This window comes from Raphanus sativus, chromosome 4 (assembly GCF_000801105.2).
Source record: "Raphanus sativus cultivar WK10039 chromosome 4, ASM80110v3, whole genome shotgun sequence".
In the NCBI taxonomy this organism is placed as follows: domain Eukaryota; kingdom Viridiplantae; phylum Streptophyta; class Magnoliopsida; order Brassicales; family Brassicaceae; genus Raphanus; species Raphanus sativus.
In genome coordinates this window covers 44,501,461-44,518,440 of record NC_079514.1, presented here as the reverse complement: position 1 = coordinate 44,518,440, position 16,980 = coordinate 44,501,461, and the positions used below count along the sequence as shown (strand labels likewise).

At 31.0% G+C, this 16,980-nt stretch overlaps 1 protein-coding gene across 12 annotated transcripts; it reads left to right on the top strand.

Moving 5' to 3' along the window:
* The first annotated feature begins 11,756 nt into the window (after positions 1 to 11,756).
* Positions 11,757 to 13,162, top strand: LOC130510655 (protein PHOTOSYSTEM I ASSEMBLY 2, chloroplastic-like). 12 transcript variants are annotated; one of them, XR_008944362.1, is made up of 6 exons: positions 11,757 to 11,911; positions 12,016 to 12,119; positions 12,205 to 12,386; positions 12,562 to 12,622; positions 12,786 to 12,878; positions 12,962 to 13,162. XR_008944362.1 is itself a non-coding variant. In XM_057007183.1 (6 exons), exons 3-6 carry the CDS (start codon positions 12,248 to 12,250, stop codon positions 12,971 to 12,973), a joined length of 336 nt encoding a protein of 111 aa, XP_056863163.1. In that variant the 5' UTR covers positions 11,757 to 11,911; positions 12,016 to 12,119; positions 12,205 to 12,247; the 3' UTR covers positions 12,974 to 13,162. The 12 variants fall into 12 exon arrangements, 5 of the variants coding, with proteins under 5 accessions (XP_056863163.1, XP_056863162.1, XP_056863161.1 ...); XR_008944364.1 differs by having other exon boundaries at positions 12,515 to 12,622; XM_057007183.1 differs by having other exon boundaries at positions 12,752 to 12,878; positions 12,965 to 13,162.
* Positions 13,163 to 16,980: the final 3,818 nt, after the last annotated feature.

Here is a 16,980-nt window from a genome sequence, read left to right as displayed (position 1 = left end):
GTGTGGCGGTCTCCTCCGGTCCAGGCAAACCAATCGTCAAAACCGGTGTTTCTTCCGGCGTCAGAATCGGCGTCTGGAACCAATCCTCTGTCCCTATCGGCGATAAGGGCAAATCTATTGTCTCCGGCGACGTAAGGAATGTGATCTCCTTCAAAGACGTGACCTTTGGGCCACACGAAGGCGAAGTCCGGTTTTGGTTGATCCACTTTTGGGAGGCTTAGAATATTCAGTCTAAGGTTCTTATCGGCATCAAGATGCTTCTCATCGATGAAGAGGTATAAACCGGTATCTGTTACACAATTGGTTTAGTACCTGTTTGGTCGACTTTCTATGTTATCATAACATCATTAGAAAGAGCATAAGTTGATTAGATTAAATAATTAGTTTTTGTCAACAATACCGTGAGATTTTTTCTGATGTTATTCATTTCGGATTAAGTAGTTTGGTTATTTCTTGCTGTTTAAGTAACTTAATTTTTTTTTAAATAGTTTCTCTTTAGTTATCAGGAAACTGTGATTCATATACGGTGACTGAAATTATATATGTTGTTTATATCGATTTAGATATTTTGATTGATTCTTGCGTTTATCTAGTTTGAGTTATTCTTGTGGTTTAAGTTACTTACTTAATTTTTATTTGGCTCTCTTTTGGCATCAGGCAAAGATGATTCAGGGCTTCATCCCCCAAGGAAGGATGGAGACATATGCGTCACATGAGAGCGGGTGCTACTTACCGACTCTAAATTTTTAGGGTCAAAGAGCAAGCCTAACTTCCGGGTCGCTAATCCAGATGTGACTTTAAATTTCTCATGGAACTCTGTCCTGTCTGTTCTCGAGGACAGCTCCATCAGTTTCCCTATGGATCGGTTCCGGATTCATGGGTACGAAGAGTTTGATGCAGCCTCTGACATGAAAGGTGGTCTTTATGGTAAGTTTTCATCTTCATTAAACTCCATCAATATTTGTTTCGAAAATATGTTTAACTGTGAGATATAACCTTTGTGTTTGATTGTCTTCACTTGCAGATTATGTTGGCCACATCAAGCTTGTGAGTGGCCAGGTTCCTAATGGCAGTTTTCTGCTTGATGAGACAGAGATAGCTGCATCTCGCCGAGTTGATCTCCATGTTCAGACACATGAGTGAGTTATCCTCTAGCTTCTTACATATCAGCATATGTTTATCTTACCACTCGAGATTTTGATGTCACAGGGAACCCGTGCTGAAGCTATGCCTCTGGGACAAGGCTGCCTTCGAGTTTTGTGCGAAGTTTAAGGCATGTGGAGGCACTGCACGTGTCATCTTAGACGCCACTTTAAACCCGAAACGTTATGGAGGTTAGTATTTCCACATGCCTTTCTTGCTCTCTAAGATGTTATATAAGACTGTGAACGTATCTGTTAATAGATAAGGGAAGACTGAGCTATATGGATTCTATGAAAACTATATAGGTAGAAGTGATTTATGAATTGACATTAAAGTTTATCAGTTATGAACCATTTAGAAATATATGAGTCATGGTATAGCTATGCAGAGTTTAGTAGCAATTAGCTAGAGTGTTTTGTATCCTAATTGTATACACTGTTTTGTTTAGTGCTCTCCCTATCGTCTATGACGTCATCCCGGGTTTTTCTGGACAGTGAGGTGCAAGAAACCCATGACTATCTCACTTGGTAAGGTTTAAAGTTTCGTGTATAATAATATCATTTGCATAACTCTACTGTTGTCGTGTCTGACTTGATATTTTACTCAGGTTGGACTCCAATTTGGATGTTGCGAACCGGGTTAATGCAAAGGTGGTCATCAAGCTTGAGCCAGCGACCTTGGAGGAAATCTTCTCCTACATGTCTCAGGCATCTGCTAAGGTAATATAGTCGCCATATTAGTATACATTCGATAAGATGATATAAATCTTTACTGAATTTTACAAATATTTTTCAGGTTGCTTGGTTTGAGTGCACAGCAACTATTGATGATGTTGTGCACGGATCTGGGTGGTATTATATAGGAGGTGGTGTGTGCCATACTAAGGCAACTAAAGGACCAACCACCCTTATGTGTAAGAAGTGTGAGAAGAGTGAAATCGTTGGTGTGGCGAAGTGAGTGGTTATTTTAGTCATACACATTATTTGGCTCCTATGGTTATTGATATCTATATGTTACAGGTACCTGTCGAAGCTATCTGTGTATGACAAGAGTGATCAAGCCGTGTTTGTTGTTCTTGGTGATGCCGGTGAGGAGTTGACTGGAAAGAAAGCTTCTGAGTTGGTTGAGAGCAATTACCAGGTAATTAAGACCTCTATGTTTATTAGATTTACAAAACGTATTTGGAAGATGAGCTATGATGATGTGCAAACATGTTGTAGGACAATGATAGTGTTGGGATGGATGCCATAGTCCCGGTGCCTCAAGCAATTCTTGATACCATTGGACAGACACGGAAGTTCATTGTGAAGGTATCAAGTCACAACCTGGATGGCAAGACCAAGTCTCTGACTGTGACAAAGGTGCTCCCTCTTGAATCCCCGGAACCCAGCGCCAATTTAGGAGTCAACAATGGTGAGGAACGTGGTGATGAGAAGGAGGATCATGCAGGCGACTCGGGCAAAAGGGGTGCTGATGGGATTGAGTCTGACGGTGCCAAGCGTACCAAGTGTGACTAAGGAAGACTTAGTTCTGGTTTTGCTTTATTTAGTAATATGCTTTGTTTCCCTTTCATTGGATTTGGCATTTGCAACCTTATGGTTGCTTAAGACTATAGTTTGTTTTTCCTTTTTCCTGGATTTAGTCTTTGGAGTTTTATAACAGTCTTTGTTATAATCTCTTTTGATAATATTATCTATAAAACTTATCTTTATATGTTATATATTCCGTCTAACAATAGTAATGCATAACTATAAATATTTGTATGAGAACTTGGATAACATAAGTCGTTTGGTTATAAATCTGAGTAGCCATTTCTGAATGAGTTGGCAGAAGTTGCTTAGAGGCTTATAACCGGTGTCAATGAAGTCTTATTGCTGTTTTTTATAAATACTTTGCTTTGTCTTTATTTTTTCTGTATATGGCATTTGCATTTTATAAAAACTTGGTGATAACTTATTTTCCTAAACATATTTGCTTTGAGTCTCATCCTATGTTATCGGTTTTGAAAAAAAAAGAAAAATATACTGCATCCTAAATGTCTACGAGAATTAAGAAAAACTGGTAGATTAAGCTAAGCTAAGATCATACTTGAGTAAATGAGTATGATTTAAAGTGTTTTACCATCGATTTATTTGTAACGACCCGAATTCTTAACCAGAATCGGGTTGCATTTTCTATTTGATTAGTTTACCCATGCCAATATTATTCCTTTTGGTTTAAGCAAATTGTCATACGTATTTAATTAATTGGACCAAACCAATTTTTTTTTTGGTTTAACCAATGTTGAGTATGATCAAAAGTGTATTTAGTAACATATAGTAATCAGGAAGTACTTACCACATATTATACTTTATAAAGTTCTTTATTAATGCAAAAAGTAATTTGTTTCATATGTATATTAAACCAATACGTGGTTTGAGTATATATTTTGTGAGATGGAGTTGCAGTATGAAGATCAGATTTCAATATTTTATTCTGTTTGAGAATAAAGTAATGGATTAGCAAGAAGCTTGAGGCTTCAGAATGTTTAAATAACCGTCTATATTACAATATAATTATTTTGATATTCTTTATATATAAATAGCTTTTTATTGATAGGCAATTTATTATATAGTATCTGTTGTTTAAATGGTTTTAATACAAAAATGTCTATATATGGTTATATAAGTCTTCAAACTTAGATATCTTTTACAATTACGATCAATTTATTACGGTCAATATCAGTTTTTGTTAACAAATTCGTAACTTATTACTATTCAATATATTTAATAATGTTTTGGTATATACCATATAAACTGAATGATAGCATTTTATAAAAACTATATAATATAGATATGATTTGATTATAAACCGATCAAACCAATATACATAACAAAATGATCAAGCTAAAACATATAAATGCAATATTATATAGTGTAACATTCAATTACAAATTTTTTTATATATGGTTATATAAGTCTTCAAACCGAGATATATTTTACACTTATGATCAACTTATTATGGTCAATATCAGTTTTTGTTTAAAAATTCGTAACTTATTACTATTCAATATATTTAATAATGTTTAAGTTATGATATATTTAAGAAGAATTTAGAATTTACTACCTATATAAACCCCTACATCATGATTCCATTATACAATTCATCCATATCTTAAAACATCTCCTCCAAAATCAAAACATGATCAAGCCACTTTGGGTTATAGACCATGAAACTGAACCAACCTTATCATCTCCAAAGAGGATGATGACCATGAAGATAAAGAGGCCAAGTACACATCAGACGGAGATTGTGATATCCGTCGCTCTAAAGACGGTGTGTGCAAGGAATATTTGGGACATCAAAAATAACCATAGTGAAAAATCTGACATTTGCATCGGCTTCATGTGCTACGACCAACACATAAGTTTTATATATATTTCACTATGGTGATTTTTGGTGTCCCAAATATTCCTTACACACACCGTCTTCAGAGCGACGGATATCACAATCTTCGTCTGATGTGTACTTGGCCCCTTTATCTTCATGGTGATCATCCTCTTTGGAGATGATAAGGTTGGTTCAGTTTCGTGGTCTATAACCCAAAATGGCTTGATCATGTTTTGATATGGATGAATTGTATAATGGAATCAGGATGTAGGGGTTTATATAGGTAGTAAATTCTAAATTCTTCTTAAATATATATATTTTCCAATTTTTATTCAGATTAAAGTAATCAATATTCACTTAATTGTTTCGGCACTAAAATTTTTTTCGTATTCATGGACAATTATTTGAAGGTCGGCTCACCCGAGAAATTCCGCCGAATGACCAAGAATATTTAGCTGAAGGAGAAATATATGAATTCTCAGGGTATTCTGTCCAGCATAATTTACGACCACGAAAGCTCACCCAACTCCCGTATTACATTTTTATTGACCAGTCATCAAAAATCTCGAAAGTTACGGATATAAGTCCAATGCTTCCAGTTCACAACTTCTCTCCTCAGAATTACGAAAGTCTACTGCGCTTAGCCACTAGACCCACCTACTTACCAGGTAAATCACCAGGCAAAATTTCGATTAAACAAGCATAAGCTGCTTTTAATAAACTAAAAACTATACGCAGATGTCGTAGGTCAAATACGCATGATACAAAAGAGAAATCCATATCATCCAGAAATAAGTACAGATGTCACAATTGGTCTTTTACTGAACAGGTAATTCTAACGCAAGAGAAATAAAAAAAATCATACTTTTATTAATACATAGAAATCTATTTCAGGTCAACAATGGTTAAGTTAATATTGTGGGACAAGATAGCAACAGATTTTAGCATCCTGCAAAGCAAAAAGAATATGAATTCTAAAGTTGTCATTTTCACCAGCCTTATTCCTAAACTTTTTGAAGGTAAATAATAAAAGAAACGAATGAAAATTTTAAACAGAACCTTTGCTCAACAAAACAATAATATATAGTATTTTGCAGGCAAACTACATCACCAGCGACAAAATTGTACTTCGACAAATCAATCAAGCAAATCAAGCATTTCAAAGGACGAGTAAGAGATCATGTAAGAGCATAAAGTGAAAGAGGACTTGACTTCATCCAAAGCTGATTAAAAAGAACTCAAAAGAAAATAATATATCCAACCATCAATCGATTCATTCTTCTCTTTGCTACACTACTTGATGCTTTTATTATTTGGTTTTAATGAGACTTTATCATTGGGATTTCTTATTAAAAGTAATACATATAAAAGAAAGACCATATATACTTTATTTGGATATTTCTTATGTGTTATACTCTTTATAGCCAACCCAAATGTTAGCATTGATTTCATTTAACAACCATTGATTTGATTAAGGAAATTCTCAATTCTATAAATTATTTTTATCTATAACTCGTGTTTTAATAATAAAAAATAAAATAAAATAAAATGGCCAAAACAAAATAAATGATAAATCGACCAGACTATATCAAATATAAACTTAGATTCTGTAATATCAAATCCTTTATATAATAAATTGTTACATACAAAAGCAAAAAAAAAAAGGTTATATGAAACTCTTAACCATTTAACAACCATTGGTTTGATTTAAAATACTAAGATTTATGCAATAAACACGTAGACGTTATTACCCACTCTATGTGCTAATTGTTTAAAAAGTAATAGTAGGTTTTGAATTTCTATTTGCTAACCATAGCAACCACAAAGAGACTCTAAGTTCTTAGTGATATCTTCCATATATAATATATTAATCTCAATCAGCATACAAAGAAATTATCGATTCAATAAATTATTTTTTATCTACAACTCATGATTTAATAATCAAAAAATAATAAAATAAAATAGCCGAAACAAAATAAATGATAAATCAACCAGATTATATCAAATCTAAACTCAAATCCCGTAATAATAAATACTTTATATAATAAATTGTTACATACAAAAGACAAAAAAGGTTATGTGAAACTCTAAACCATAAAAATAGAAATCGATCGCATGTTATTTAAGCGGCTGATACGGTTCGAATCTTGGTCTGTATGCGTGAACGAGGACTACTCCAAGGTGATCCCTTGACTCAGCCTGGCTCACCACAAAAAATACATGGCTGATCTTGTCCCCAATTCCGCATCCGAGTATCTGTGGAGAGCCTATCTCACATCGCAAGCCAAGTGATAAAACTGTAACAAGGAGTGCCTTGTGAGAACCAAACCAATTTACTCCATTGTACCTCTTCCTTATGGGAACGAATTTGCTCCCAAGTAACATGGGCCGAGAATCTGTTATGATACTCATATGTGACGTCTCTCCATAAAGCAACATCATTGACATTTTGCTCTAGTGAGACCGGAAATTGCTCAATCTGTGCAATCTTCTAATGAAGATTTTGGTCTCTGCAATGTCTGCTACACCACTCATTATCATAAATCACATCCCTTACCCTTGCACACCGAGGAATACCCAGTTTAAAAATTCTCCTTTCTCCTATAACCTCGATAAGCCTTCCCATAAGGTGCCACAAGTCAGACCAAAATCGAATAGAATTCCCATTATGCATCTCCATCCGCAGAAAATTTTGAGCTATAGGTCTTAGCTTTAATAACCTGTTCCAGACCCAAGAACCAGCTGATCGAACCTTGACATCCCAGAATGATATATCCCTTATCAAATAATGCTCCACCCAAACTATCCATAAAGAATCAGCTTCTTCAAAAATGTGCCATATCAACTTAAGAGAGAACACTGTCACCATATCTTTTATTCTGCGTACTCCCAAACCCCCCTCCGCCTTTGTTGTACAAACATCTATCCGAGCAATCTTAGCTTTATGAGTAATGGGTGAACCACTCCATAAAAAAGCAGAGCACGTATTCTCAATATCATCAATACATCCTTGAGGTACATAGAAAGTTGTGCACCAGAAATTTGTGATACTTGCTATAACAGACTTGATCAGCTGCAGACGGCCAACAAAAGACAGAGCTTCGCTTGTCCAACATAGAAATCTATTATGGATCTTTGTAATGAGAGGTAGCCCAAAATATCTAATTGGTAGAGCAGAAACAGTCCAATCGCCATTACCTCAGCTTCTAGAGCCAGCTTCCCTCACCCAGCTGCAAAAACCGTGGATTTGGATACATTTATATATAGTTCAGACATGGCTGCAAACTCTTGAAATACCGCCAAGGTGCGTGTGAGTGATTGAGGTGCTCCATCAGTAAAAACAACAATATCATCAGCAAATCTCAAATGGGTAAGGTTGATCTTTTTACATAAAGGATGATAGCCGATATTAATGGCCAGAACAAACTTATTCAAAAGCTTGGAGAGCACATTGCTGAAAATGATCTAAAGATAAGGTGAGAGGGATCATCCTTGCCTTAACCCTCTTGAGCTGGGAAAGAACCCTTCTAGCTCTCCATTGACGGAAACCGAAAAAGGTTTCACGTTAAACAAATTTCACATAAACGAGCTTTAAACGGGTTAACTTGAACAAACCTTTAATCGACATATCTTAAACAGGCCGGACATAAACAGGTTTTGAAATAAACAAGCCGGACAAGCCCGTTTTAACATCTCTAATTGTGAGATAAAATTTTCACAAATCAAACCAAGACACAATCCAAAAACCTTATGTATATAAGTCTTTATCGAACTAATTATAATACAAACCAAAGAAAGACCATACACTCTCCTAACCAACATATAGTTGAATCTTGTTTTCTTTGGTCTTCCATTCAAGAAGAAGTATGATGAAGAAACAACTAATTACTAGATTTGGCACGCGCTACAAAGCGCAGATATATTTTTTTGTTTTGAATTTTTCTGTAAATTTTTGTAAATATATATATTTTTGTTTATTTCTTAAATTTTAAATAGATTTAATTTATATTTTTGTGATTATATTTATTTAAATTATTATTTAGAACTTTTGATAATTAAACTGAATTTGTAAAAAATACCATAAGTCTGTGCCATAACCCATTTCACATGGTAATTTTGTACTTTATTCATAAAAAACTTAAATAAACATTTTTAAAAAATAAATAACAAATTATAGTTACCTTTTTCTTTGATAATCAATATTATTAATTTTTCATTATTAAAAATCAATTAGTCCATCAACTTCAAAATGTATTTAAAAACAATATAAAATATGGGCCATAGATAAACCAAATGTAGTAAATAAGCTGATTTTATAAACAAAATTGTGGCCCATGGCCCAATTTTTTTATAATCTACCGACAAAACACTCATTTACATAACATGTTATTTTCATATAAACCATTAAGTATTAGATTAATTGTATAAATATAAAGCTCTATGAATTAATATTATACTAGATTTTGACCCGCGCTTCGAATGCGCTGATATTATTTTTCACTTTTATGAAATATATTATTTGTTTGTAATTATTGAATTTATTTATTTTAATAAAAATTTTATTTATAATAAATTCGACACATAGAGTGTCTCTGGTAAACTATGTATTTCTCTAGTTTTGTTTTATTCGCACTTCAATCAACATATTTATTTGGCTTGTTGTTAAAATAAATGATTATAGACTTTGATCTCTGCACCTCCGCTGATGTATATTTAAAAAAATATGATGATATTTGTTTTTCATGTAATTATTAAGGTTTGACAAAATGAATCCGAGGAACAGAACTGATACCAATTCGTAAATATAGTACCAAACCTGAATATAAATTGATTAAATATTCGAATTATTCAAAATTTTGTTAGTTAGAGAACCGAATTGGATCCGAACCGAAGTATTCGTGTACCTGAATTTATCTAAAAATAGATTTATATACTTATATATTAATTATTTTATATTTACCGTATATAAAACATCAAGAATGATACTTTTAAATTGGTTTAAAATACTTAAAAATATATATAGATAGTCAAAAACAAATACCTGAAATAGTTAAAGTATACTCAAATCACCAAAAATACTTAAAATAATTATTGATTTCGTATCCAAAATTTTAAATCAAACCAATTGATATGTTAAGCTTAGGTATTCTGACATATGGTATTTAAATTATAGGTAATATATTACTTTATTTATAGATTTTGAGAAATTTTAAATATATAGTGATTTAAAACTTTAAAAATAATTTAAATAGGTTATCCAAACTCAAACCAAACCCGCAAAGATCCGAATCAAACTCAAACAAAAATTTAGAAACATCCTAATAGGAATGAAATCTTTGACCTCGAAAACCCGAAACGCAAACCGATCAGAACCAAACCCGTATGGATGTCTGAAAACCCATCCTTAGTCATTATTATATATCATATAATTTCATCATATAATTAATCGTATTTTATATGTACCATCATATAAGTAATCATATAATTAAAAGTATTTAATACGTATCATCATATAAATAATTACATATATTATATTTTTAAAACTTAATATGAAATACAAAAATCATAATTTGGGTTGGTATTTCAAATTGGGCTTTGTATTGTATTTTTCTTATATATATTGACAACATTCTTTTATAATGGACTTAATAACTTAAGCTCATTCATTTTTCTATTTAATAGTACTATCTTTGTTTCCAAACAAAATTATTTTTTTTAAAAAGACTACAATCCATGTTTCCAAACACACCAAATATTTTTAACTCTTATCCAAGTATCCAAACACACCGAAATTGTACTTCAGCTTTAATAAGATACTAGATTTTGACCCGCGCTTTGAAGCGCGGGTTTATTTTTAAAATTTAAATATTTTTAAACTTAAATTTTTAGGTAGAATATATGTTTGGACACATTTACTCGGGATTAAGGAACCAAACCGCCATACAAAAAAACACACCCAAAAATGGACCGAGTTTCATATATAACCGAAGGGATCCAATATTTCTAACACCATAAAACCAGGACCGGATGTACCCAATTTTTTTGATATACCTACTATGCCTAAAATATTAATTATTTTGAATTTCTAAATAGCCGAATATCTAAAAATAATATTTATAAACCGAACTACCCAAAACCAAATTACCTTTTTTTATTCGAAATATTAAAAGTTATATTCGACATTTTGTCCAGAAACCTGAATTACCTAATATTTAGATTGATGAACCGAAAATATCCGATATTTTTCTTATAAATCCAAAATTACCAAAACCATGATCAAACTGAAACTAAGTTGGATCTGGATTTATTTTGGATATTAATTGGTTCATAACTTTGCTACCAAAAGAAAATCAGAAACCAAAATAATTCAACTGAAACCAAACCAAACTTTTTAAATAACTTAAGAGTGCTTAAATTTGTAGACACGCAACACCAAAAACCAAAATATCCAAACTGAAACCAAATGTATGAGTAATAATACATCTATATTTAGTTGGTGTGGAAAAAGCATTGTATTTTTATAAATTATTTCACTTCTTTTAAAATATAAACAATGTCTTCATACCCGATCTAGACCATTGTCTAACCAGTAAACCTGATAATCGTATATAATATGATTTGGATTTAATGAAAAGTCCTTAGTTAAAAATCTAATAAAATCTAAAACCCGTGAATAAACACCGGTTGATCCCATAAAACCCACAAACATTATAATTTTTTTTTAAAAAAAATCTGATTAAACTTTTTATATATTTTTTTAATTGTAAAAACTAAAAAATTATTTAATTTGTCATATAAAAACATTGTATTTGTGTTATGCATCTTAACTTATAGGTTTTGTAGTGATTATAAGTGACATTTGTGAGTTTTGAAATTAAAATGAAATTAAATGAAATTGTTCGAGGATTCTTCTACACTCTCAGATTGTGAAATGGAAATATATCATATATGCTGTGCACATGTATCTATCTATCTATATAAAGAAATGTTCACTCTCTCCAGGGCCCTCCACGTCATCAATTCGTGCGTCCACAGCGTGACACCTGGTCCCTTTTATTGAAACTCTGCATTCCATTTATTCACATTTTAATTTTGTTTGGGCTTTTGATTCTTCATGGTTTCTGTGTTAAGCTTTGTTAAGTCCATCATGACAAAAAGTAAGTCGACAAGCCCGAAACGTGATGTTACTATCGTATGAGAAGCCAACACGTGTATTAGTGAAAACCTGCTCGCAAGTTTTTTTTTTTTTGGTTTATGAATTAGCCTGGGCTTAAATTATTTAGTTTGTAGAGGATAAATTTAGGGTTCATCCTCCTCTTCGTTATCTGAAAAGCTCAAGCAACAATGGGGTTTTCTGGAAGTTTTCTATGACGGATTTCTGAAAAGCTCAAGCAACAAGGTTAGCTTTCATCTGTAAACATCATCTTCAGAAATCTTAAAAACAGTAGAAAGTTCTATTTCCCTTGAATGGCTAACTCATATATCTTACTCGCTGATTTCAAGTCCGGCCAGAGTACCTCAACCATCAATGTGCGACTTCTGATTTTTCTGGAAAGCTAGAAACGTTTAAACATGGTGGAGAGCTTATGGGTGTTGACATGGCCAAGGTTATTCCGTTCTTCCAACTCATTATGTTCTGTAAAAAAAATCAAACTTTATATATTTCTAAAACAAAGCCGGCTCAAAACACAGCCAGCTAGGTTGTATTCTTGGCCTGTAGGGGGATCAGCAATTGATGTCAAGGAAACACTGGATGATGACATATGTGTGCTTATCTCCAGCTTTAGTTACCAATGCTTATACCTTCGTCTATGTACAAAACGCAGCCGCTTTAGACAAGAAACCAGGAGTTTACTGTAACTGCCAGATCATTGGTGCTGTTCTTTTTGAGTTACATTTTCTTAGCTTACTAAACTCTTATATATATATTACTCTGCGTAAGTTGACATCTTTATATGTTAAAAGACGTAACGATTCTCTGTTTTCGTTTGATATGCTTCAGAAAGTCTCAAGAGCTTAATTGATGCCCTTATGTGTTCATATGATTAGATTATATGTGTGGGGCTATAGGAAAATGGAAAGCTCTCAACCGAAAAGGATCCAAAGATGTGTATGAGTTTACTGAATGTCCTAACTGTTACCCTCTGCCTCTCCCTCTCCCTCTCCCTCTCACATTATGTGTAATGTAGTTTGGTTTTGGTAACCCCTGTTTTATTTTGTGACTCCTGTTTGCAAACAGGTTGAGGCAAACTTGTGTATCCGGTCTGTTACAGGTTTATCAAACAACAAAGGACTTAGAAGGCCTGGTGCTCATGAGCTACTCGATACAATGTACAATGGTCGTCTTCTTCTCAATTCACGAGCAGGTATAGTACATGTCCTCATTTCATCTCCACATAAAGATTATTGGTCTGTTTTGACTGGGAAAATGTGTTAATTTTACTCGCAGCAGAGGCAATAGAAGAGGAAGAAAAGTAATACATTGGGGATGGCATGGGAAGCTATAGGAGAATGGGATGCGAGAACATGTTTTTGTAATATGCTGCTAGCTAGCTTTGTATTGTTAATTCTTTATAAACCAAAGAGTTCTTTTTCCTTAAGACAGTCTTGACGACTCAATTTCACGTTTCCTACATTAATTATTTGTCTCTAGGCAAATGAGGGATACTTATAAATTCCTGTTGATTATTTTAAGAAAATTAAAACAGCTTTTCTTCGAAAATTCTACTAAGTAATTAATTTATTTATTTTCCTAATATTACTAATATTGTTAACTTTGGTTTCATATATAATATTACATATAAGATTCTGTATAACGAAAATAAAAAAAGATTTTTAATAATAAAATTAGTGTAAAGATTATATATTATAAGTTATATTTATTTCAAACCTTCTAATTAATTAATTATATTGATGACATGATAACTTTGTTTTCATGTATAATATTACAAGATTCTAACAAACACGTGTATGTATAAACAACAACAATAATTTCATATTATTTATTTTTCTGTCTTCAAATATTTCGACTTATAATGAAAAGGTTATTTCCTTTTCATCATCTAAATAGTTAGTTCTCAAAAAAGTATAAAAATAAAAGTTCAGTTCATGAAACAAAATTATATCTAAAAGAGAAAATAAGCTCACTCGACGGTAATTTTTTAAAAAAATTGTTAGTCATTGTTTGTTCTTTTACGACAATAACATAGAAATAAGAAAGAGAGTAAACCTACCGATTCAAAAACCAAATCAAAAATACAAATCGACATAGAATATAATTATATAATTAAAGGAGAACTTCTAATACCACATATAAGTTAGTTATTGGTATAGTTAAACTAAAATAAATATTGAGAGAAAGTAAATAATTAAATATTTTAAGAATTATTATAGTTAAAATAATATATACCTGTTAGCATAAATAGTAAAACTGATAGGTAAGATTATTGCAAAAGATTATGAAAGTTAATATTGCTTTTAGTACTGACAAAAAAACTAATACTATTTTTAGTTAAAATAAATTTTACATTTTAAATAATTATTATTATTAGTTTATTTATTCGCCCGCCCGTAGGGCGGGTTTACCCTAGTTTCTCATAAAACAAATATTGTATTATACTTCCTTGAAAATGAGTATTTAATTTTGTTTAATCTCCAAAAATCTGGGGAATTACGCGTCAGACGTTCTCCATCGTCGCACTTTTCACTCATCACCCCTCAACAGAACCACATAAACCACAATTCAAAAACATAATGTCAGACACCAATCCCGAATCCTCAAACTTCAATGCCCAAAACAGCGACGTCACCGAATCAATCCTCTTTTATATTGAGATAACATTTAAGGAAATACAATATCTGGTATCTTTAAACCAAAGAAATATTTAAGGGAGAAATGTCACACCGTAAAAAACCATTTTGTAACGTTTTCTCCGCTTTTAATGAGATAACATTTAAGGAATATTCTATAATCATCAAAATAATCATAATCGGCAACATTATAACCGTAGGACTAAAATAATAATAAATAGTAATAGGTAGGCCATGTGTTCAGAAAAAAAAGTAATAGGTAGGCCAAAACAACTTTTTTAAGTAGATATTTTAGGACTACTTCTCTTTTAATAGTATAGACTAGATCTTGACCCGTACGACTGGACGGGTGTTTACTTTAACTTATAAAAATATTATTAATTTATACCAAATTGAAAATTATTGGATTTTATAAAGTATATCCATGTTCTTTGTTATTATATGATTGTTATTATATTTAATGTACTTGTAATACGAAAAATACTAATGTTAGTATATATATTTTTGCGTTGTTTATTTGATATTGTAACCATATAACTTTTAAATTAATAATGGCATATCTATCGTATTAATGGACAACAAATCTTGTTCGAGAGAAATATATTTTTACCTTTGTATTATATAAAAACTATAAACACCAATAATTATAATAAAACAACCAATAATTACAATGACCCAATAAATAATCTAATTATCAAAATGGATCATAATAGCAAATTAAATAATGTTGCACAATTCTATAGTAACAATTTAAAGAAAAATATAAGACAAACCTACTATATATGTTATCTTTGTGTCCAAACAACATTTTAATTTGTTTTAACTCTACAATTTATGTTGCCAAACAAAATTAAAAGGTACTTCTACTTTAATAAGATAGATATCAATACAATTAAAACAGCAGACATATTTTAGACATCCCTTTGATTTTTCAAACTATTTACATGAGTGCCACTGAAATAGAATAATTATTAAATATTTAAATGACCTAAAATATCTTAAAGAGATCTTTAGAAAATCTGAACAAACAATATTCATTAAACAAACAAATATCAGTATATATCTTATCAAATTTAAATTGCCTAATATAGTTTCACATAGAATTTGAATTAAATAGTCACATTTTTATTTGTATACGTGATGAACTTTTTTTTTGTTACAATATTTATTATCATCTTTGATGTTTTTATATAAAATGTACGAATTTCAACATAAATTATATATATAAATAGAAAAATATAATTTTACTATAATTTCCAACCATAAATTTCTCCAGCTTCGGAAAATGGGTTAAAATATTTATATTTCAAATTAAATAGTATAGAAAATAACATTTCTAATAAAGTACGGATCTGGTTGTCACGATAAGATATTCAAGAAATACTCACTTTATATATATGGTAGGAAAAACTCATTTTGATTTTGATATCGATAATCCATATCAGATTTTTACTATATTAATGAAAATGGTTTTATAATAAATCATCTTTAAAAATAACCAATCTAACATAACCAAACATAAAATATTAAAATAATCTACCGACGATAAACAAATGTATCAGATCAATTTTTATATATTTTAACATAACAAATTACAGAGCACCAATTGAAACTTAATTGAGAACCGATTCAATGTACAAAATATCCAAACTAACTAGAGCAAAGCATCTTAGCTCGAGTTCATACATAAATGTACGAATTTCAACATAAATTATATATATAAATAGAAAAATATAATTTTACTATAATTTCCAACCATAAATTTCTCCAGCTTCGGAAAATGGGTTAAAATATTTATATTTCAAATTAAATTGTATAGAAAATAACATTTCTAATAAAGTACGGATCTGGTTGTCACGATAAGATATTCAAGAAATACTCACTTTATATATATGGTAGGAAAAACTCATTTTGATTTTGATATCGATAATCCATATCAGATTTTTACTATATTAATGAAAATGGTTTTATAATAAATCATCTTTAAAAATAACCAATCTAACATAACCAAACATAAAATATTAAAATAATCTACCGACGATAAACAAATGTATCAGATCAATTTTTATATATTTTAACATAACAAATTACAGAGCACCAATTGAAACTTAATTGAGAACCGATTCAATGTACAAAATATCCAAACTAACTAGAGCAAAGCATCTTAGCTCGAGTTCATACATAAACGAATGAATTTTATATCTCTTTGTTATTAAAACATAAAATCACAACCGAACTTAAACCTAATTGAGAAAAAAATCCCGCGCTTTTCAAAGTGCGGGTAAAAATCTAGTAGCGATTTAAAACTTTAAAAATAATTTAAATAGGTTATCCAAACTCAAACCAAACCCGCAAAGATCCAAATCAAACTCAAACAAAAATTTAGAAACATCCTAATAGGAATGAAATCTTTGACCTCGAAAACCCGAAACGCAAACCGATCAGAACCAAACCCGTATGGATGTCTGAAAACCCATCCTTAGTCATTATTATATATCATATAATTTTATCATATAATTAATCGTATTTTATATGTACCATCATATAAGTAATCATATAATTAAAAGTATTTAATACGTATCATCATATAAATAATTACATATATTATATTTTTAAAACTTAATATGAAATACAAAAATCATAATTTGGGTTGGTATT